The following is a 21,752-nucleotide window of genomic DNA, read 5'->3' on the forward strand; positions in this document are numbered from 1 at the left end:
TAATTTCTTGAGTTCTTTGTATATTTTGGATAACAGCCCTTCTTAATTGTGTAGGAAACTAAAACTAGCCTTTCTGTTTCCTTCAATAAATACCATTTTAATAGATTCAGCCATGCAGAGAGTGGGGCCATTTGTTATGCAAACATGTATCAAGAGTAATCTAAGCATTGAAGATGTCATAAGCCATTTTATAATAATTTAAGAAAAGGAAGATACTTCAGGCTTACTGTGACTGCCCCTCCATCTCTGTAGCCATCTAAGATCTGACTCAGAGCTGACTCTCTGTCTAAAGCCCTTCCTGTGGAAAAGTCCCTTTAAAATTATGCAACATCGTCCCAGGCACTTGAGGTCAAGGTGCCGCGGCTACCTGCAAGTTTTTACTTCTGTTAAACTGCTTGCTTGTTCTACTGCCGCTTGCAAGTGACAACCCAGATATAGGTTTTTGCTTTAAAAGCTCTCTGCAGAAAGTAGTCAGGGCTGCTCTGTGAGAACTATTTCTCTCTAGGCAGTCATCAGTGGGCTTAATAAATACTCTCAAATTCATAGCCTGGTTTGGTCACGTGGTCCTTGGGTCTTTGCCCCATGACATTAGCCTCATTGTTATTTGAATTCTTCATACAGGTTGAGCATTCCTCACCCGAGTCCTGAAAAATCTTACAAGCTGAGCATCCTTCACATAAGAACTGAATATTTGAAATCCAAAATGCTCGAAAGTCTGACACTTTTTGACCAACGAACTGACACTCAAAACTTTTTAATTTTAGAGCATTTCAGGCTTGGGATTTGGGAATGAGAAATGGTCAACTTGTGAAGTCTCTGTAAGTGGCTTTGAAAACCTTCAGATTTTGATCCAAGCATTAAGAATTAGGATAATTATATTATATTAGGAAGCATGAGTGTATGTCAGAAAGAACGCAGTCAAGAACAGAGACAAAGGTAGCTAACGGCATGTACAATATGAGTTTCCTGATGGCAGGCTGTGGGCTTGAGTGGAGGGGGCTGCCACAAACCACGTGCTCCTTATGGAGAAGTTACAGAGTCGCTCATGCACATGGCAGGCAGACCTCTTACATTTCTGATCTGGGGACCTTCTCCCTCTCTCTGCAGCCCCTGTGCCAATGTCCAGCATCAGTCCCCGAAACATCCTTCAGCAGAGACAAGGAGAACTGAAGAGCTTCAGAGGTCCTGAATTGTAAGCACGCCAGTCTCCCCCAAGAGTAGAGCAATCTTCTACCTCCTTGTGTGATCCACCTCTCTTCTAGGAATGGAGAACAGTGGCAGGCAACAGCCACAGAAGGAAGACCAGAACCACACCGAGAGACAGCCCACGGCCACCACCAGACTTCCATCCACTCACCTGCTCCTGTAGCCTCCTGTTGGCCCATACCCTGCGGCACACCATACACTCGAATGTGTCAATGTAGTTGTCCTGGTTGATGTCCTGCACGCCCCACTCCCGTTCCCGGAGAGCTGTCAGAAGTCGCTGGTTAGAGATCTCGCCCTTTAGCTTCCACTCCACATAGGTCTCATACAATCCGTCGTCATAATCCAGTCGCCTGATGAAGCTTGCCAGTTCTCTGGGGTGAGAAAATTCTGACACAAGAATGGCACTTCTGTTACTGGGAAGCCAGTCTGCGATGGTGGGAGATCCGTAATACACCGGCACCACTCCCAGCTTCAGTGGTCTCCAGAACTTCTCGGTGATGTAATCATCACAGACTGCATTCTCAAAAGCAAGGATGAACTTATACTGGGCAAGGACCCTGTAGAAGGCATCAGCATCCATAGAGGCAGGGTTTTTCAGCTGCTGAGGGAGATGTTTGTTTTGTAAACACTCGCCATAGGAATCAACTTCAATGTAAGCCATCAGCTCCCGAACATAGCTGTCCCTGTCTGATGGTGGATCACAGTCCGACTGAACATACACCAGTGGGGCCAGTTTTTGTCTCAGGTTGTTTTTAGACTGTAAAGGAACTAAGTATCGGAGTGACTTCAAGACTTCTACACTTTCCAGGTACTGTGTAGTCAGTGGCAAGTCGGAGTGCCTGCTGAATGTGGCCGTATGGTTGAATAAGGTGATGACTGGCTTGTGGAAGAGTTTATAATTGTTTTTGGGGGACTCTTCGTGAAAAAGGGCCCAGTCATGATGGGCTTTCCGAGGCAGAGGTAAGCTGTCTATGTTAAAGTCAGTACCTAGGAGGAGAAAATAAAATGTGAATGACTATATCTAAAGAATCCGGGCTGGAGAGATGGCTCAGTGGTTAAGAGCACTGACTGCCCTTCCAGAGGTCCTGAGTTCAATTCCCAGCAACCATCTGTAATGAGATCAGATGCCCTCTTCTGCTGTATCTGAAAACAGCTACAGTGTACTCACATAAATAAAATAAATAGATCTTAAAAAAAAAAAAGAATCCACAGTTGGTATCTAGGGGAAGATCATAATATAGAGGAGTCTGATATTATGAATAACAAGTGCACGTGTCAGTGCTCCTCCAAAGTTCCCAAGAAGCCATTGGTGAAGCCTACAGGCCAAAACTGACCGGCAAAGGAATTATCAAATATAAGGATTGTTTCCTTCATTCCATAAAAAAGGTACTGGGGGTGGGTTGCCTGGGCAGATTTATAAAGAAACAAGATTCTATTGCCTTCTGCAAGTGTCTCTTCATTCCAGAGGTGCTGTCTACAAGATAGCAGGAGAAATAAAGACATCAAGATAGACAGACAGTGTCTTAACAAGAAAAGAGCAAGGAAGTCAAAATGGCGGAAAATCACTGGGCTGGCAGATGGATTGAGCAGGTTAAGTTGGAAAGGACCATGCAAGAGTTGCCTTAAGAAATAGGCAGAATAGATTTTGTTTTATCCAAAATGATTGATTACAGCAGAGTGCAGTTGATCAATCTTAGTCAAGGGCTTTTAAAGACAAATGCACTGATAATAGTTCTATGTTACAGACCGATGCAGGGATAGGCACGGACTAACAAGCACATCAAAATTAAAGAGGCATAACAAGCTTATAATGAGGAGTGACTCTGGCTTCCATGGGATTAATTAAAAAACTTTTGAAATATGATAATATGCAGATAGACATAATGGATGTGGTGAGCAGTTACTTCCTGACCATTCAGGAAAAACTAATTTCTATGACTAAGGAAGACAAATTAAGACTTTATCACAATGTGGAATTTCTGAATGCTTCTGACAAGGATACTGTGAACAATGGCTTGAGGTTTTTAAACATTAGTGTAAGGACAGAGCAATACCAAAACTACACACTACACACCTACACACTACACACACACACACACACACACACACACACACACTCACACACACACAAAGAAAAAAAACATAATACTCCATCTTCCACCATCTACTAGGGAGTTAAAATGCACCAAATAACTATAGCACTATAAAACATAGTCTTTGCTGGGCTCATAAAAATTAGTTACTCAAGATGTGCGCAAATGATCTCAAATAGACACCAACTCTCTGATGTCAACGTTACATCAGTGAGACGTCAGATGGGACTGAATGTCTCATCCTGAAGCTGCCTATTCACAACCTACTCAGCTCATGTGGGAGGCACGATGAGAGTCCTCTGGGACACCCTGAACCATCAAGCCAACAGTCCAAGGACCCCATTAGCTATGTGGAGTTTAACCCTCCCTTCACTGATAGACAGTATCCACAGTGGAGGGACCAACACTTACAGAGGAAGCAGACATCCCATACCTGGCTGACTGAGGGGTATGACCATGACGGAGCATTTCCGGGATAGGTACCCCATGTTACTGGTATGGATACACAAGAGGGTCCCAGGTGATCTGGTGATCTGGTGATCTGCTCCCCGTCAAGTGCACGATCCCCTACGTGCTACAGACTGGTGGGGGAACCCAAGGCAGAACCAACTTTGCGCTTTGTGCCTACTGTACCAATGTTGCTCACTAGTTCCCTCCTGTTCAATAATTCCACACTGGGTGAAACCACCCCCGTGTCATCCCAATGACACACTAAGTAGGTGCTCTTGAGCCCTGTGATACAGATAGCTTTTCTTAATGGTGACTCAAAGAATTTTAAAAAGTGGGGACATTAGATTAAGTTAGAGGAGACATACTGAACACAGAGAATTTGCCAAAAAAAAGAAAAAAGAAAAAAAGGCATCTCTATCTTAGTAATGGGCTGTGCCCTCGATCACTAGCAGGACTGACCTGCATGTGTTAAGTTGGTACCGGCTATCTTTGATATTAAGCATCGAAAAGCATTCTCCCCCAGGCACTTGAAATGTAACATATATGGTCTAGAAAGGGAGTCTGATGGGGTTGTTCACAGAGGTTAATAACTATCAACACAGAAAAGGGGGACAAGAAGGAAAATCTGGGAAGAAAGGCAGTTCACCATAATGAAGCTTCTACTGCTCAAACGGGCTTAGTCTTGTAGCAGCCATAACAAGTGGAGATGTGGTTCAAAGCCATACCATTGGAGGCCAAAGGGATATGTGATTATAATAAGTGAGACCCAAGCCATGCACGGGCCGCACTTCTTCTCCCAGCATTTGTACGACTGAGGGATCCTAGCCCTTGGAAGGCTGAGGACTCCTGGTGTTCAGAAAGTCTAAACATCTTATGTAGCACATGAGAGGCTGAGGTAGGAGAACCAAGAGTTCAGGGTCATCCTAGACTACATAATGAGATCCTGTTTTAAAAAGAGAATAGAAAAAGAATACGAACACACACACAGAAGTCAACGATTAACTGTTGGGTCAGTCACAGAGGTTTCGAGCAAGCAATTCCTACCCGCTGGCTGTCCACGGCTAACAGCTTGGTCATACATGAGAGACTCTTAATCCAGGTCAAAGTGGGACAACACAACAAGAATACAGAGCAGTGGAGAGAATGGAGGAAGCCTAGGGTCTGTGAGGTCCTGACTGGATATATTGTTGACATTGGCTTGGCCATACTGAGGATCATGGGAAATCCACACTAAGGATCCTCAGTCCCATTGGAAAATGGCAAAGCCTTCCCTTCTAGTCCATATGTAGATGTTGATAATGTGTGCAGAAAATGTCCTCTGTAGCTTTCTCCCCTTGGACATCTGTGGCTGGGTGGCAGAGACTGATCCTGACCAAGATTGGCTAAACCTGTCTAATACCATGAACCCCACCCCTTTGTCTTCTGTATGCAATAATCTCGTCTCCTAGTTCAGTTCTAGGCCAATAAACCCGTCCCTCCGTTCTGTTCAATGTCAGTAATTCCACCCCTCGGTCCTGGTCTGTAACATAAACACAACGAAATTCTGGGTTGCTGTGGTTTTTTTCAGCAGAGATCCAAGACTACCGGATCTCAGCACCTCTGTGTGTCTGTCTAGTGTTGCTGTTGTTGTTGTTGTTGTTGTTTTGCTTTGCTTTGTTTTTTGTTCAATCCCTCTCTTCCCAGTCAAACGCGTCTTTGGAGCCTTGGTGTGTGCATCTGATTAGGAGCACAGGAACCACAGAGCTTCCTCCAGTGTTCCCAGGCTGAGCAGAGTCTGAGATTTAACTCTGAAGCGCGGCAGGAAGTAAGAACAGATGCACCAAGACTTCTGTGAGCACTAGGCGCGTCCACTCCAGTTGTTTTGGAAGTACAAAAGGAACTGAAACAAGCCTGTTATTCATTACAAGTGTATTGTGCATACAGGTGAGCTGCTGTAGGATCTCAGTGTCAGAAACGACAGATGAAACTCCTTCACACACACACACACACACACACACACACACACACACACACACACACACCTATAATATCAAAATTAAAAATAAAAAATAAAAAACATCGGGCTGGAGAGATGGCTCTGCAGCTAAGGGCACTGACTACTCTTCCAGAGGTCCTGAATTAATTCCCAGCAACCACATGGTGGCTCACAACCATCTGTAATGAAATCTAATGCCCTCTTCTGGTGCGTCTGAAGACAGCTACGGTGTACTTACATGCATACAATAAATAAATCTTAAAAAAAATTATCACAGAATCTAAGCAAAACTATTTATATTTGTTTATTAAGAAGTAACACACTCAGCTGGACATGGTAGAACACGCCAATCATCTCAGTGAGAGATATCACTTTCACGGAGAGAAAAGTTAAGGGACCTAACTTCCCAGAAACACTTTCCATGTTTGCAGTTTTAAAGCACAAAACTCGGTAACTTCCCCGAGACACACACAAAACATAAAACACAAGGACAAATCCCTAAGCACAAACATCACATTCTGTAAGTCTTCTGTTGATGGTCTCAAGCCAAAATTCTACGGGGAACAATTTTTCAAATGTCACTTTGCTTCCATAAGCTACTGTCCTAGGCCCACGCTTAAGACAGAAACCACTCGGAAACAGTAAAACCAGAACCAGCCCAGATCTCAAAGACTAAGAGTACATCACAGCCTACAGCAGCTCCACCATCCTAAAAGGGAGTGGCTGGAAAAAAAATGAATGATTTAACTTCAACTCCAGGGTAATGTCTATTATGAGTGGGGCTGAGTCAGGCAATGGGAATACAAATATTTTCATAAAATAGGGACAATCCATAAAAATGTGAAATATACATACATACATATATATGTATATATTATATATATATTCATTCACTAGTTTATACAGTTACTTTATGCCTTTTACATTTAACAGCTTTGAACTCAAACAGTTACTTTATGTTTACTGACTATTGATACATTTATTAGGGCCTATAAACAGCTGCTGATGAACAGAACTTAAGTGCTAAAAAAAGAGAGCACCCTAAAGGGAATTGCAGTTAGGACCAAATGTTAATACTGGCGAATCCTGCCAGACTGCTGACTACAGAGACTGATTTGCAACAGCAATAAGAGGAGAGACAGGCTTTACGGGATGTGTTTATGGGATGCCCCTACCCCCGTTTATGTGGCACGTGGACATCTTTCATCATCCCCACAAAAAGTGGAGAAAACAGAAGACACTTATTCACCTTACTTTAGTCGCAAAGGTTCGAGTATTTAGCTAGAACTAAAAAAGCCAGATGAGGAACAGGAATCAGACTGGACAGTAGTAGAAGTCTAGAATGATGGCTGACCCCACCATGGTACTGATTCTAGGGAATGAATGAATGAATGAATGAATGAGCATGAATGAGTGAGTCTGGACACACTAAAGTACTCCTACAAAAAAAAAAAAAAAAACAGACACCAATGTTAGCATTCCAGCAATACAGTAAACCCAGCCTGCTTAGAAATATGGCATAGCTTAACCTGAATGTCAGGCATGCTCCCCAAAGTAGCTCCTGAACTTAACACCTATGTAAGAACAACAAAATACCCCTACCATAAAGCTACATATCCTGTAAAAACTCAGTACTACCAAAATTACTCAAGAACGAGAATTAAAACTTTCTAAGACAGGCAGTGTAGAGCAAAGGGCAGCCCAGTGTGGTATCGTTCTCTGAGTCCATTTATTGCTACTTTAAATCCATTTCCTGTGAATTTTCTTGACTTGTCCACACCCCATCATGTCATTTCATTTTTGAAATCATGTCAGGGTAAGAATCCTGTTACTGAAAAGCTAAATTCTGAACACTGGAGTAGCTACATGAACCTCAGTAGAAACCAGTCTCTCTAGCCAATTCAGAGCAGGCTCTGACAGGACACTTGACTAAGAGAGTCGTTCAACTATCTACTGAGCCCCATTCCTCCCTCTTCCACTAATTCTCTCCAAGTGCCCCTTTGCCTGCCCCTAAATCAATTCACCATCGCACAGACACCTTCCCTCAATTACACACATTCATTAAGTATGCCTGGTCCGCCAGCCACGGAAATTCCTCAAACTCCTTACTGAGCCTGTGCTAAGGGCCAGTCCCCTTCCTAATAGGTGCACGACCCAAGGCAAAGGAAAAATAGATTCTCTCACACATGCTTAAATATTTTAAAGGCTAAAGATCTTTCTAACAAGCTATCCAATGTTCTCTTTCACCTTTGTATATAACTTTATGATTACTACTGTGCACACACATGCATGTATGAAAAGTAGTACAAGGCACGTATTTCAAACAATTTTTAATATAGTAATATATGCCCCCTAATCCTAGCACACGGACGCTGAGGTAGGAAGAGCGAAAGTTCAAGGCCAGTCTAAGCTACATAGCAAGAGAAAGTAGCTTAGATTACACATGATACCTGCCTTTTAAAAAAAAACGTCAGGTATCTCTGTCAGTCTGTCATTCCAGCCTTCACAATGCTAGGCCAGAAGGACTAAAAGTTTATGACTAGCCTGTGCTACATAGAGAGATCCTGTTTCAAAAAGCTAATGCCAAAAATCACTTTTGTCAAAGATTTTTCTCTTTAGAGTCTTGTTGGTAGGAGGTGACAAAAACAGAGGGGAGGGCGTTCAGGCTAATACTGTCAACTTGACCGAATCCAGAATCACCTGGAAAACAAACTGGTAGGCTTTTGCTCTCTCTTGGTGACACAGACACAGGCTAGATGAGACCAGATTAAAGGTAAGTAAAGGCAGGTTTATTAGGAAACAGCTCTCGGATGGGTTCACCAGTCTCACAGGTGGAGACAGTGAGGTCCCAAGCCCGGGCTAAAGCAAGAGGGTTTTACAGATCTGAGGTGAGGAGTGATGACAGGTCAGCTAGGAGCGGGGATTGTGCCCATACGTGGTCAAAAACTGAGCCCCTGAGTGGGCACTCTTGGGCGGGTTTCTCAAAACTCAGAGACCAGGAGTTATGACATGTTAGCATGGAGTTTTCTCCATGCAGGCAGAGTTGGGGGAAAGAGGACAGATGGGGTTTTCTAGCTATGCAGGGGTTCCAAGCAAACACAATCTCTTGTGTCTGTGAGGGGTCTCCAGGCTGGGTCAGCTGGGGTGGGATGTCTGTGAGGAGCACCATTCCATGGGCTGGAGTCCAAAGCAGACTGAGAAGGAAAGGTGGAGCTAGGCACCGGTATGCACCTCTCTGCCCCAACTGTGGATGCAGTGCGAGCCGCTGTCTCCAGTTCCTGCCACTGTGATGTCACCACTGTGGTAACTGTAGCCTTGGACTGATAGCCAAATGACCCTTCCTCCTTAAGTCGCCCCTGTCAGATTTCGTCTTCTAGTGATTGATTCCCTGGTCCTGCCTGGTGCAAAACTGGCTCCTGAGTTGTCCCCTTTAATTTACATGTGTGTGCCAGGGCACAAGCATGCCTTCTTCCCCATGCATGAAGGAGTGTGCCTGCTAGTGCAGTGTAAACACACACACATACACACACACACACACACACACACACTAAAGAAATAAAATGTATAAGAAAATTAAAGTCCTGCTAGCATCCTTCTCCTTCTGTGAGCCATATCCTTGTTGCTCAATTGCAGTCCACAAATGTGGAGACAGCAAAAGCAAGCAGACAGCAACCATTCCTACAGAGCGCGGAGGCACTGGGTCGAGCCACTTGCACATTAAACTAAAGCTCTGGCGCTTCAAAGAGGAACAAAACGAGCCCCGGGGCATCTTCTGATGCTGATGTAAATGTTAAACCACTGGGTGAAATTCAAATTAGAGCCCGATGCATACACACAGTCGCTGCAGAAGAAAGAAACGAGTAATTATTTCTGACTAGTCTAAGAGATTGGCGCTGAACTACTGACGACTTAATAGAAAGCTTAGTAATCAAAAAATTAGGCTCAATTAGTAGCTTCTTGTTTAAGAAAAGCCATCTCTGGTTGATGTGTGAATATAATCTGCACTATGATGTAAAGAGTGACTACCGATCTGCCAAACATGGTAATTAGCCACGTTGGAGGGCGGAACACAGGAAGCCTGATCATGAGAGCCAACGGAAAAGCAATGGATTCATTTTACATGGACTGAGGTGCTTCTGGAAACCTCTGAGCAGTGGGAGGGAAGGAAGATGGCTGTTCAACTGTGGCAGCCCAGGGGAATGAAAGGTGAGTAAGGTGCTTTCTTCATCACTAGAAGACGAAATCTGACAGGGGCGACTTAAGGAGGAAGGGTCATTTGGCTATCAGTCTAAGGCTACAGTTATCACAGTGGTGACATCACAGTGGTGACGTCGCAGTGGTGATGTCGCAGTGGTGACGTCACAGTGGTGGGAACTGGAGACAGCGGCTCGCACTGCATCCACAGTTGGGGCAGAGAGGTGCATACCGGTGCCTAGCTCCACCTTTCCTTCTCAGTCTGCTTTGGACTCCAGCCCATGGAATGGTGCTCCTCACAGACATCCCACCCCAGCTGACCCAGCCTGGAGACCCCTCACAGACACAACAAGAGATTGTGTTTGCTTGGAACCCCTGCATAGCTAGAAAACCCCATCTGTCCTCTTTCCCCCAACTCTGCCTGCATGGAGAAAACTCCATGCTAACATGTCATAACTCCTGGTCTCCGAGTTTTGAGAAACCCGCCCAAGAGTGCCCACTCAGGGGCTCAGTTTTTGATCACGTATGGGCACAATCCCCGCTCCTAGCTGACCTGTCATCACTCCTCACCTCAGATCTGTAAAACCCTCTTGCTTTAGCCCGGGCTTGGGACCTCACTGTCTCCACCTGTGAGACTGGTGAACCCATCCGAGAGCTGTTTCCTAATAAACCTGCCTTTACTTACCTTTAATCTGGTCTCATCTAGCCTGTGTCTGTGTCACCAAGAGAGAGCAAAAGCCTACCAGTTTGTTTTCCAGGTGATTCTGGATTCGGTCAAGTTGACAATATTAACCTGAACGCCCTCCCCTCCTTTCCGGCTCACATAGCTAGACGTTAGATTCTGTGGCCTGCATTTCCACCCCATGAGATCAACAGGTACATGTGACCACAAAAATAAATAGCAAATTGGAGAGAAATTGGTGCAACAAATCACTTGTCTTGTGAAATTTTTTACGGCCTTATTTCTTGGGTAAGTTTTAGGTTAATTTTCCATGATGCTATTTCACCGCAAGTGAGTCTGTTACAGTGCTACCTCGTTAAAGTAACACAATGCAATAAAAATATACGCAATGCTTTAGGACTCAGCTAGTCTTTGCAAAAATTTATAAAGTCAGTGATTTGAGAAAGAATTATTAAGTTATAGGCAAGGAAACTGAGGCCAAAGCTGTTAGACTCTTAGCTTTGAAATGAAAGACCGTTTGCTGGGTTGTAAATTCTTGGTTATCCCATGCTGACCCTGTTGGTATCAGGAACCGGCTTTATGGTTGGTTACAGATCGACTTCGCACTCAGGGATGGTGGTGACGTCACCCATAGGCGGTTACCTTACAGCCTAAATAAAAGGGAGACCCTCTTGACCTTTGCCCTCTCTCTTTTCTCCCTTCATCTCCATCGCCCCCCTTTGCTCCCTTCCCCAACAATAAACCTCTCTGCTGTGGAACTACATTGGCCTGGTGCGGTCTGTCTGGATGGGAGCTGCAATTCTATCACAACAGACCCAACTTGCCTAAGTGCTGACCCTCAGCCTGCAGCCATGAAGAAATACCAACTTTCATTCTGAACCCATGCGAAATCCTGATGTTATAACTGGCATCTAAATCAACAACCCAAACGTATTAAGTTTGTCTGAGAATTCTCTGCAGAGAATTGAGTCCAATGTAAAAGTAAGCAGCCAATAAAATTTTGCTTAAACAAGAAAAAATTTCTGACTTGCTGGTGCTTGAAATTTTTCCATATCCATTTTTTTGTTTTGTTTTGCTTCAAACTATTCGGTTGTTTAAAAAAAAATACGGAAATATTGAATGGAAAAGTAGGTACCTTTCAGAGGCAAATCTGATAGTCTATATCAACATTCTGATGAATATACTGACCTATAGTTCAGACAGAGAACAAATAGCACATTCAGGCAAAGACCAAGTGTGTTCTAGTAACTGTTACAGGTTGATCTGGGCATCCTACAAAGACTCCTTGTGTTAAAGGCTTGGTGATCTGCCCGCCATTAGCCCATAATGGTGAAACCATCTAGGTATGGGGCATAGTGGAAGGACACTAGAGAGAAAACCCATGGAGCGTGAAGTAGGCCTGGCCCTCCTCTCTGCTTCCTCGCTGTCAGGAAGTCAGAAAATTTGCTCCCCACCAACTTCCTGTGCTGTGTTAGCACAGCCAAAACAGAACCAAGGCAATGGCCATTGCCGGGAACCTGTAAGGTATTTCCTCCTCCTGTTTACCTCAAGGATTTTGTCAAAGGGGTAGAGGTCTGACTGACACAGCTCAGCACAAGCAGGCAAGGTGCGCAGGAGGAGGGTTAGGCAAGGCTGCAAGCCCAGCGTGTGAAAGGATGCATCAGAGCTTTGAAACAACATGGTGTGAAAATGTTTAAATGTACATACATGTGTGTGCGTGTACGAGTCATGTGTGTGTGTGTGTGCACACGACTCGGTTCCTTAAAATACACAAATCTACATGCCAAATGGTTTTACATTAAAACTCTAAAAGCCCTGAATATAACCGGGATGTGGCTCATAAAAGGTAAAGTTTCATTGTTTCCTGGGAGATTGCTTTTACTGTTTAAATGTTTCTACAGTGATACACGCTCAGGCACAATCGGTCTAGTTTTTCAATACTTGAAATTTATAGAGAAAGACAAAGAAAAGCGTAAGAAAGCCTCAGAAACTTAGTAAAGTGTGGACGAGCTCACATACATTCCTAAAACTGCCACCTGGTCCCCACTGCTGCTTAAGAAATACTGCCTCTGGCAGCCGGCCTGCCTGCTTGTAAGACTATCTTGGAGCATAATTTATATGGGAGTTTGTGTGGTACAGTAAACGGCCAGGGGTCTCGGAGGGGGAAGGCCTCCTCGAGCATCAGCGGACCAGCAGGTGGAACCATCTGCTAATTTCCAGCTAAGGAATTACTTCAGATGCAAATGAAGAGTAACACAACTTCTCAGAAGTCCTGCTAGAAAAATGTCTTGCAATTCAGCTTAAGAATCAGCTAGAGCCTAGCAGTGGTGGCACACGCCTTTAATCCCAGCCCTTGGGAGGCAGAGGCAGGTGGATCTCTGTGAGTTCAAGGCCAGCCTGGTCTATGGATCAAGTTCCAGAACAGCCAGAACTCTGTCTTGAAAACCAAGCAAACAAAACAAGGATAGATTTCTTTTTTTTTTTTTTAATTAAGCAGCTGACATCAAAATAAGGAAGCTGGAGCCTATGAAACTATGTGACTTACCTTGACATAATAAGATCTCGTAATTTAATATATTCATCTGACTGCTTTTGATTGGGTACTTCTTTTCAATATTTTAAAAACCAATGTTTTAAAATAGCATGAAGACAGAAAAGTAATTAAAGCATAATATGCACAAAAAAAACTAAGTTACAAGAAGTTTAAAAAAAAAAAAACTTAGTCGGCTGAAGTCAGGTGATGCTTATGCACGCAGCAAATACCCTAATTCTTACTCTGGCTTCCAAACAGAGCCTCTCCAAGCTCCTATCCCTGGTCCCCTGGTGTTTATTGTAGTACTTCCTAAAGGACGATACAGTGGCCAATTAATTCCAATTTACCCAGAATGCAGATTTTCCCACTGAAAATCTTGGGATGTCAGATTAATCCATTCATGCTATAAGAAAATATCACTGTAATCCATCAGCATAAATAGGCAATACATGTTTAGGAACATGTAACATAAACAGGGAGTGCCATTAACAAGAACCCGTGAGCATAAACAGGTAGTATATGTAAGAAAGCTTTAAAAAAAAGCAAACAAACAAATAAATGTGGAACTGACTGCTAGCGAACCCTGCACTTTGAAAGCTGAAACAGGGGGATTGTTAGTTTGAAGCCAGCCTGGGCCACATATCAAGATCATGTCTAAAAACAAGTCATTTAAAATAAAAAATTAACTAAAATCAGAGCTACCATGCGACTTAGCAATCCCTCCGCTGGGCGCATACCACGACGGACACGAAGGTGAAATCGGTGTGTCAACGTGACACCTACACTTCCATGCCCATTGCACTCCTACTCACGACCCTCAGGGAACGTAAGCAGCCTGAGCGTGCATCGCTAACGAGGGCAAAGGGTGACGTCACCTGTAACATAAAGTGCACGGAGAGCTCATTTTGCCAAATGGCATAAGCCAGGCAGGAGGCAGAAAGAGCTAGCTCACATGCAGAAACTTTTAATCCCAAAGATGTTTCAAGTCGCCCAGTGGCTACTGATGGCTGGGGAGAACTGGGGAGGGAGAAATGGGAAAAGCTAAGGGACGGGATACCTGGCCACAGAAGGAGCCCAGCTGTACCGTGTGGCACAGCAAGGGGGGAAGGGCATTTTTAACAATAACAGTGTTTTGCGCTGTGTTTTAAGGAACTGGATAAGATTTTTTCATTTTTCTGGTTAAACGTGAAGAAGTTACAGGTGACCTTCAGTATACAGATGCGGCCTTTGAACATCTGGATTTGAGATGTTCCCTTGCCCACTCCGAGGCCATGATTCTAACACACCCCAGAGGACTGGTATGCCCCGCACATAGCTGGCATCTGAGGCTGGAACTGATGAAATCCTCCTCGTTGCTGTAGCCAGAGAGAGAGCATGCAGCAGCCACGGGAGGGACGACGCTGTCTGCTGAAGGTAACGAAGGAAGAGGAAAGCAGAGCAAACCTAACTGGCCCGGAAGGACCCTTCTGTGAACTTGCACCGAAAATGTCTCGAGTAAAACAGCCAGAAGAATCTCACTTGATACATATTTGGCAAGGGCCAAGGCTTGGGAGCGGATGGGTGTGTGCAAGCGCATACATTTCTATGTGCCAAAAGTCTTGCCGGTTCCTGTTAGCCGACAGAGCGGCTCTTCGCGCCGCACCAATAGAGCCAAACATCTTCCCAGAGTTATTTCCCGCCTGGGAAATGGAAAGCTGTTGGATGGCCTCTCCCATCTAACGCTATGTAACAAAGCCTAGTACACAGTAGAGATCCTGGCCCAGTAAAACATCAGAGCCAATTTGAGCCTCTGTAACCTGAGCCGAACTGGCACTCGGGGGTCCAACACAGTGCCGTGTGCCCAAGCTAGATCCCTCAGGCCAGCAGCCTGTTCCTGATGACCAACCCTAATGGCCACTGTGCTCAGATTTCCAACCGCACCAGTGGTCCCCTCTGCCCAATAATGTACAGTGGACAGCCGCTGGGTGTTATGGGTTGGGTCATCTGGATGCCAAATGGCGAAAAACGAAACCTCCCCCAGTACCTCACAGTTAGTGCTTGGGAAAATAACGGCACCACAGAGATATCATTGTTTCTGCACAAAAGGAATTAGAGGATTCGAACGTGCACATGACGTTATGAGAAAAGTACCACATGCGCTGATCCAAGGTGAGGAAATTAAGATAGGATAACATGAAGTCAGAAGGAGCAGGAGACAGATAGTCCTGAGTCTGTTGTCATCTACAGCGCAGTTAGACCTGGGCCAAGAGGAAGTACACGGAATCATATTTTTCACATATTATAAACCTGCTTCCTGGCAGGTAGGGTAACCAGGGTGTGGTGATTTCGCTTTATTAAATGGCTTTGGCTGGAAGGGGAAAACCTAGAGTTAGCAGATAATAAAAGTCAGACGTGGTTGCGTGCACCAATAATCTCCAACTGAACTCTACACTGATGACTATTCACTTGGGATTGAGTCGTACGATGAACCAAGAGGGTTCATCTAGAACATCACCATTGGACCGGCTATAAACAACGCATGGTGAGCATCGCCAGGTGACGTCTAAAGCCCGGCTACTCAAACCCTCAAGATGGCTGCTCAGCACTCACAGCTCAGGGTGGACCTGAATCTGCTGCTTCCTGAGTTCGGATGCACAGACTGGATACCAAGTATCAAGTCTCAGGCACCACGCAGTAAAAGAAGACGTTTGAGGTTAACACATGAACTCTGACTAAGAAACAATATGTTAAGGTTAAACCCTGTCCTGACTGAACACACACTTCCACTTTCTTCTGTCTTAAGAACAGGGGCTGTAAATATCTGCAGTCGTCATGAAACTCTCGGCCCCTTTGAAACCGGCCATTACTGAGTCAGTTTTTTTAATGGTGCCTCACCATGTCTTCAAAGACATTAGAGACGAGGCCAAAGAAAACGGAAGTGAGACGCTAAGAATTCCGAGTAGGTCAGCTGTGAAGTAATGAGAAGGCTTCAGAGACTGAGACAGAAGGCGCTACACGCCTACTTCAGTTCTGTTCACTCTTGCAATACAGAAGGCGAGGGCCGGGTCCTCTGTCACTCACAGGCTGCAGCCTCACAGTGGGGACACAGACCAGGGAGATGCTTGGCTGTCATGAGTGTTACTCTAGGTCTGAGCAGAGCCACGGTGCAAAGCCTGCACTGCCATTTGAAAGATGTATCCTGGGGCTGGGGATTTAGCTCAGTGGTAGAGCGCTTACCTAGGAAGCGCGCAAGGCCCTGGGTTCGGTCCCCAGCTCCGAAAAAAAGAACAAAAAAAAAAAAAAAAAAAAAGAAAGATGTATTCTGTACCTGACCCTTTCCTGGCAACTGTCACATCTCTGTTTCTCCATCTCAAGACTGTGTTTAGTGAGAAAAGGGCTCTGTGAATGAGAGAATGAAAAAGTCACTTCCTAGGTACACGATTTCATAATAGTTTGGTCTTCTCATTTGTTTACGCCTATTTTCAAAAATGAAAATGCTGATCATGTGTTATAGATTAAGTGTGCTCCCCAAAATCTTAATTGTTAAAACCCTAACATTTTGATATTTTAAGGAGTTTCCTCTAAGAGGGAATTAGGGTCATATGGGGTCACGAGAAGTCGGCAACTAGTGCCCTTCTAAGAGACGAGAACCCCACTCTCACTCTCTACACCAAGTGTAGACTTGGCAAGGGAACAGGTAACCACGAGCCAGGAAGAGGACCTTACCCACCGTGGGCTTCCCCTGCAGGGGCCTTAACCTCGTGCTTCCCAGCTCAGGAACTGTGAGAAGTGTCCCTTAAGCACTCAGGCTGTGGGATTCTGTAAACGCAGCCCAAAATAAGATGCCCTGCTGTCCTGGAGAACAGTTATGTCTGCTTTCTTTCCTGTTGTCGAGTTACTCTATCAAATCTCAGGACCATAGTTGACTAACTTAGTCAGCAAGAAAGTAGGTGAGCAATGTGATGATGGTGGTGATGACGGTGATGGTGATGGTGGTGATGATGGTGGTGGTGATGATGGTGGTGGTGATGATGGTGGTGGTGATGATGGTGGTGGTGGTGGTGATGATGGTGGTGGTGATGATGATGGTGGCGGTGGAGATGATGGTGGTGGTGGTGATGATGGTGGTGATGATGATGGTGGTGATGATGGTGGTGGTGATGATGGTGGTGGTGGTGATGATGGTGGTGGTGGTGGTGGTGGTGATGATGGTGGTGGTGTTGGTGATGATGGTGGTGGTGATTATGGTGGTGGTGGTGATGATGATGATGATGATGATGTATGTATACAATGTGTACAATGCCATAATATCCCATCAAAACAGCAAGCAGATTCCAACACATACCATGCAAGTGCATCTCAAGCTCTAAAATGGACTGAAACAGCCGAGCCTCTAACATGTGCGAGGTCTTGGGTTCAACTCCCACTGCTTATCAGTAAATAAATAAAATCAAACAAACCCAAACAGAGGAAATTGATAGAAAGGTGGACTCGCCTTGTACCTATAATCGAGTAAGTGCTCGCACTAACTTTAGTTCTGGAGGAAGCACCTGGGTGAGCCAAGCTGTAATGAGTATTTACCTTGGCACACAGTTGGAGCTTTCACCCCATGCTCTAGGGGCCCAACTGCTCTAGGCTCACGGTTGCACATCCTTGCTGATCGATCACATGATCAGGCAAATTGCTGTCTTCATGGATAGAAGATGAAGAAGCAAAAAGGGAAGAATTGTAGTCCCCTTAACCCCAGATGTGGCATGCGCTCCAATAATCTAAAACCTCCCACTGAGCATATTTTAAAGGCTCCACCACCTCCAAGTAGCCCAATGTGCCTTGGAAGAGGACCTAAGATTCTAATAATCGGAGTATCTTTCTTTCCAAAGCACAAAGCTCTGAAATTATCAACCAAAATCAAATTATTAAAACTCCTGTAGCTTAGCCATACTCTTTCTTTTTTATTCCTAAAGGAAAACATTATCTTTTTCCACAGGTGTGGGTTTGTGTGTGAATGTGTATTTGTGTGTGTGGCATGTGCGTGCGTGCACACACGTGTGGACACGTGAAGCTGGCAGGCACGATAAGGGAACATACTAGGCTTCGCTCACTGGGTTACGCACTCCTGGTTAAACACAAGCCAGCTCTTTCCCCAGCCCCAAACCACCACTGAAATGGAGAAAATAGAAACCTACAATAGAGAACTGGAGGAAAAAATTCACTAAATCAAGTGAGGGATTTAAACGCACAATCGGAAGGGTACAGATGCAGGATGCAAGAAGGTGATGTGGAGGAGGGGGAGTGGTTCTACTGGATAATGAGAACCGCAGGACCACACCCTAACAGAGAGCCTTCGAAGGATGGGGTTAGGAGTAAAGAGGTTGGGATTGATGGAAAAAGTCTAACTACAGATAAAGTAAGCATCACTCAGTAAGTGACCCGTGTGCTCCAACCCAGAGTAGTAGGGTTCTCTCTAGTCTTGAAATGAAAATAACCAGTCTTGTATGCACATGATATGATAAAGGGCAGGGTGAGATAGAGAACTATAAACAGGAGACTCAACTAAAACTTGGGGATTGAAGGCCCAGCAACTACCCCTACTACCCCAAAGTCCCAGAATTCCAGCAGTCAGGTCAACAGGGGTTGGGGGACGCTTTCCTTTAGAAACTGAATGGCTCGATAAAAATGACCTATACTACAGATGACACTTAATAATCCCCTGGGAGGAAATCAAGTTCAGTCAGCTTCCCTTAAAGCCCACCCAAGAGAAAAAGCAGACAGAAAAAAATGGAACTGAAAGAGAAAAAAGTTTAAGTGTTAAGAGCTTAATTGAGAAACTGCATGACCAAAACCACTCAAGAAAAATACTAAAAGAAACAAATGAAATTAAAAATGTAAAAAAATGTTCTAGACTGTGACAGGAGTTGAAGATAAAGCAGAAATCCCCATGAAAGCTAAACAGGGGCTGATATGATGGCTCAGCCAAAAAGCAAAGTTGATAACTGGTGTCATCCACAGGACCCATTTGGAGAAAGGAAAGAACTCCCACAAGTTGTACTCCGACTTGCACATGTGTGCTTATGACATTAGCATATGCCTATATGTGCATGCACAGATACGTGCACGTCAAGAGAAGGAATTAAAACAGAAATGTTGGAGGTCGGTTCTAATGCTTTATTTCAATCGAGAATCTGTGTTTCCAGATGCTGAAGGTCCTTGTCCCCCATTGGCTTTTGATCAATCAATAAAGATGCCAATGGCCAATGGCTGGGCACAGGGTGGGACACTTAAGAGTTGCCCAGGCGTGACACAGAAAGGAACGGGAAAGGATTGCCATGACTAGGAGTAGAAGGATGGGACACAGGAGCATCAGGAAATAAAGTCAACCTGCCATGCAAGGCAGGTAAGTGCCGCTGGCCACGTCCCCAGTTGGGCCTGCGGTAGCAGGGGAAGGTTTGCGAGTCCCCGCCTTTGAGGTAGCTAAGGCATTTTAAAAATAAGTGATGAGTGAGTGTGTGTGTGTGTGTGTGTGTGTGTGTGTGTGTGTGTCTGTGTGTGTGTGTCTGTGTGTGTGTGTCTGTGTGTGTGTGTCTGTGTCTCTGTGTGTGTGTCTGTGTGTGCGTGTGTGTGTCTGTGTGTATGTGTCTGTGTGTGTGTGTCTGTGTGTGTGTCTGTGTGTGTGTGTCTGTGTCTCTGTGTGTGTGTCTGTGTGTGCGTGTGTGTGTCTGTGTGTATGTGTCTGTGTGTGTGTGTCTGTGTGTGTGTCTGTGTGTGTGTCTGTGTCTCTGTGTGTGTGTGTTTATGTGTGTGTGTCTGTGTCTCTGTGTGTGTGTCTGTGTCTGTGTGTCTGTGTCTCTGTGTGTGTGTCTGTGTCTGTGTGTGTGTGTCGGTGTGTGTGTGTCTGTGTCTCTGTGTGTGTGTCTGTGTGTGTGTCTGTGTCTCTGTGTGTGTCTGTGTCTCTGTGTGTGTATGTGTCTGTGTGTGTGTCTGTGTGTGTGTCTGTGTGTGTGTGTCTGTGTCTGTGTGTGTGTGTCTGTGTGTGTGTGTGTCTGTGTCTCTGTGTGTGTCTGTGTCTCTGTGTGTGTATGTGTCTGTGTGTGTGTGTCTGTGTGTGTGTGTCTGTGTGTGTGTCTGTGTGTGTGTGTCTGTGTCTCTGTGTGTGTGTCTCTGTGTGTGTGTCTCTGTGTGTGTGTGTCTCTGTGTGTGTGTCTGTGTGTGTGTCTGTGTCTCAGTGTGTGTGTGTCTGTGTCTGTGTGTCTGTGTCTGTGTGTGTGTGTCTGTGTGTGTGTGTCTGTGTCTCTGTGTGTGTGTCTGTGTCTGTGTGTGTGTGTCTGTGTGTGTGTGTGTCTGTGTCTCTGTGTGTGTGTCTGTGTGTGTGTCTGTGTCTCTGTGTGTGTCTGTGTCTCTGTGTGTGTATGTGTCTGTGTGTGTGTGTCTGTGTGTGTGTGTCTGTGTGTGTGTGTCTGTGTCTGTGTGTGTGTGTCTGTGTCTCTGTGTGTGTGTGTTTATGTGTGTGTGTCTGTGTCTCTGTGTGTGTCTGTGTCTCTGTGTGTGTCTGTGTCTCTGTGTGTGTCTGTGTCTCTGTGTGTGTGTCTGTGTCTCTCTGTGTGTGTGTCTGTGTCTCTGTGTGTGTCTGTGTCTCTGTGTGTGTATGTGTCTGTGTGTGTGTGTCTGTGTGTGTGTGTCTGTGTGTGTGTGTCTGTGTCTGTGTGTGTGTCTGTGTGTGTGTGTTTCTGTGTCTGTGTGTGTGTGTCTGTGTCTGTGTGTGTGTCTGTGTGTGTGTGTGTCTGTGTCTCTGTGTGTGTGTCTGTGTGTGTGTCTGTGTCTCTGTGTGTGTCTGTGTCTCTGTGTGTGTATGTGTCTGTGTGTGTGTGTCTGTGTGTGTGTGTCTGTGTGTGTGTCTGTGTGTGTGTGTCTGTGTCTCTGTGTGTGTGTCTCTGTGTGTGTGTCTCTGTGTGTGTGTGTCTCTGTGTGTGTGTCTGTGTGTGTGTCTGTGTCTCAGTGTGTGTGTGTCTGTGTCTGTGTGTCTGTGTCTGTGTGTGTGTGTCTGTGTGTGTGTGTCTGTGTCTCTGTGTGTGTGTCTGTGTGTGTGTGTGTCTGTGTCTCTGTGTGTGTTTCTCTGTGTGTGTGTGTCTGTGTGTGTGTCTGTGTGTGTGTGTCTGTGTGTGTCTGTGTGTGTGTCTGTGTGTGTGTGCATGTGCATGTGTCTGTGTGTGTGTCTGTGTGTGTATGTGTCTGTGTCTGTGTGTGTGTGTCTGTGTCTCTGTGTGTGTGTGTGTGTGTGTGTGTGTGTGTGTGTGTGTGTGTGAGATTCATTCATGGGCCCAAAGATAGCTCCTGGGTGAATGCATGCATGTGATCACCCAGGAACACAAAGTAGTGGAGCAAAAACTCACCACAACATATGGCGCATTATGTAGTAGGTGAAAATCCACTATTAAAAATAATTCAGGGGCCCACACCCGCGGATCCCGGCCCGCAGCAGCTCTCGGCTCCCAGACCCGGTGAGAGAGAGTCCCAACCGCCTGGTCAGGTGGGCACTCCTGAGGCTGCAGAGCGGAAGAGACCACCAACACTGCTCACCCCTGCCCACATCCCTGGCCCAAGAGGAAACTGTATAAGGCCTCTGGGCTCCCGTGGGGGAGGGCC

At 45.3% G+C, this 21,752-nt stretch overlaps 1 protein-coding gene across 6 annotated transcripts in view; it reads right to left on the minus strand.

Moving 5' to 3' along the window:
• Positions 1–21,752, minus strand: part of Fut10 (fucosyltransferase 10) — an 89,987-nt gene that overhangs the window by 26,493 nt on the left and 41,742 nt on the right. For 5 of the 6 annotated variants that reach the window (XM_017600205.3, XM_017600204.3, NM_001411761.1 and 2 more), the window contains one exon: positions 1,358–2,193. In XM_017600205.3, the coding sequence (XP_017455694.1) occupies positions 1,358–2,193 (836 nt within the window). Of the gene's footprint in view, positions 1–37; positions 2,194–21,752 lie in introns of those variants that run through there. The other variant, NM_001012360.2, reaches the window with a different exon arrangement.

The sequence above is a fragment of the Rattus norvegicus genome, chromosome 16 (genome assembly GCF_036323735.1).
Source record: "Rattus norvegicus strain BN/NHsdMcwi chromosome 16, GRCr8, whole genome shotgun sequence".
Classification (NCBI taxonomy): Eukaryota; Metazoa; Chordata; class Mammalia; order Rodentia; family Muridae; genus Rattus; species Rattus norvegicus.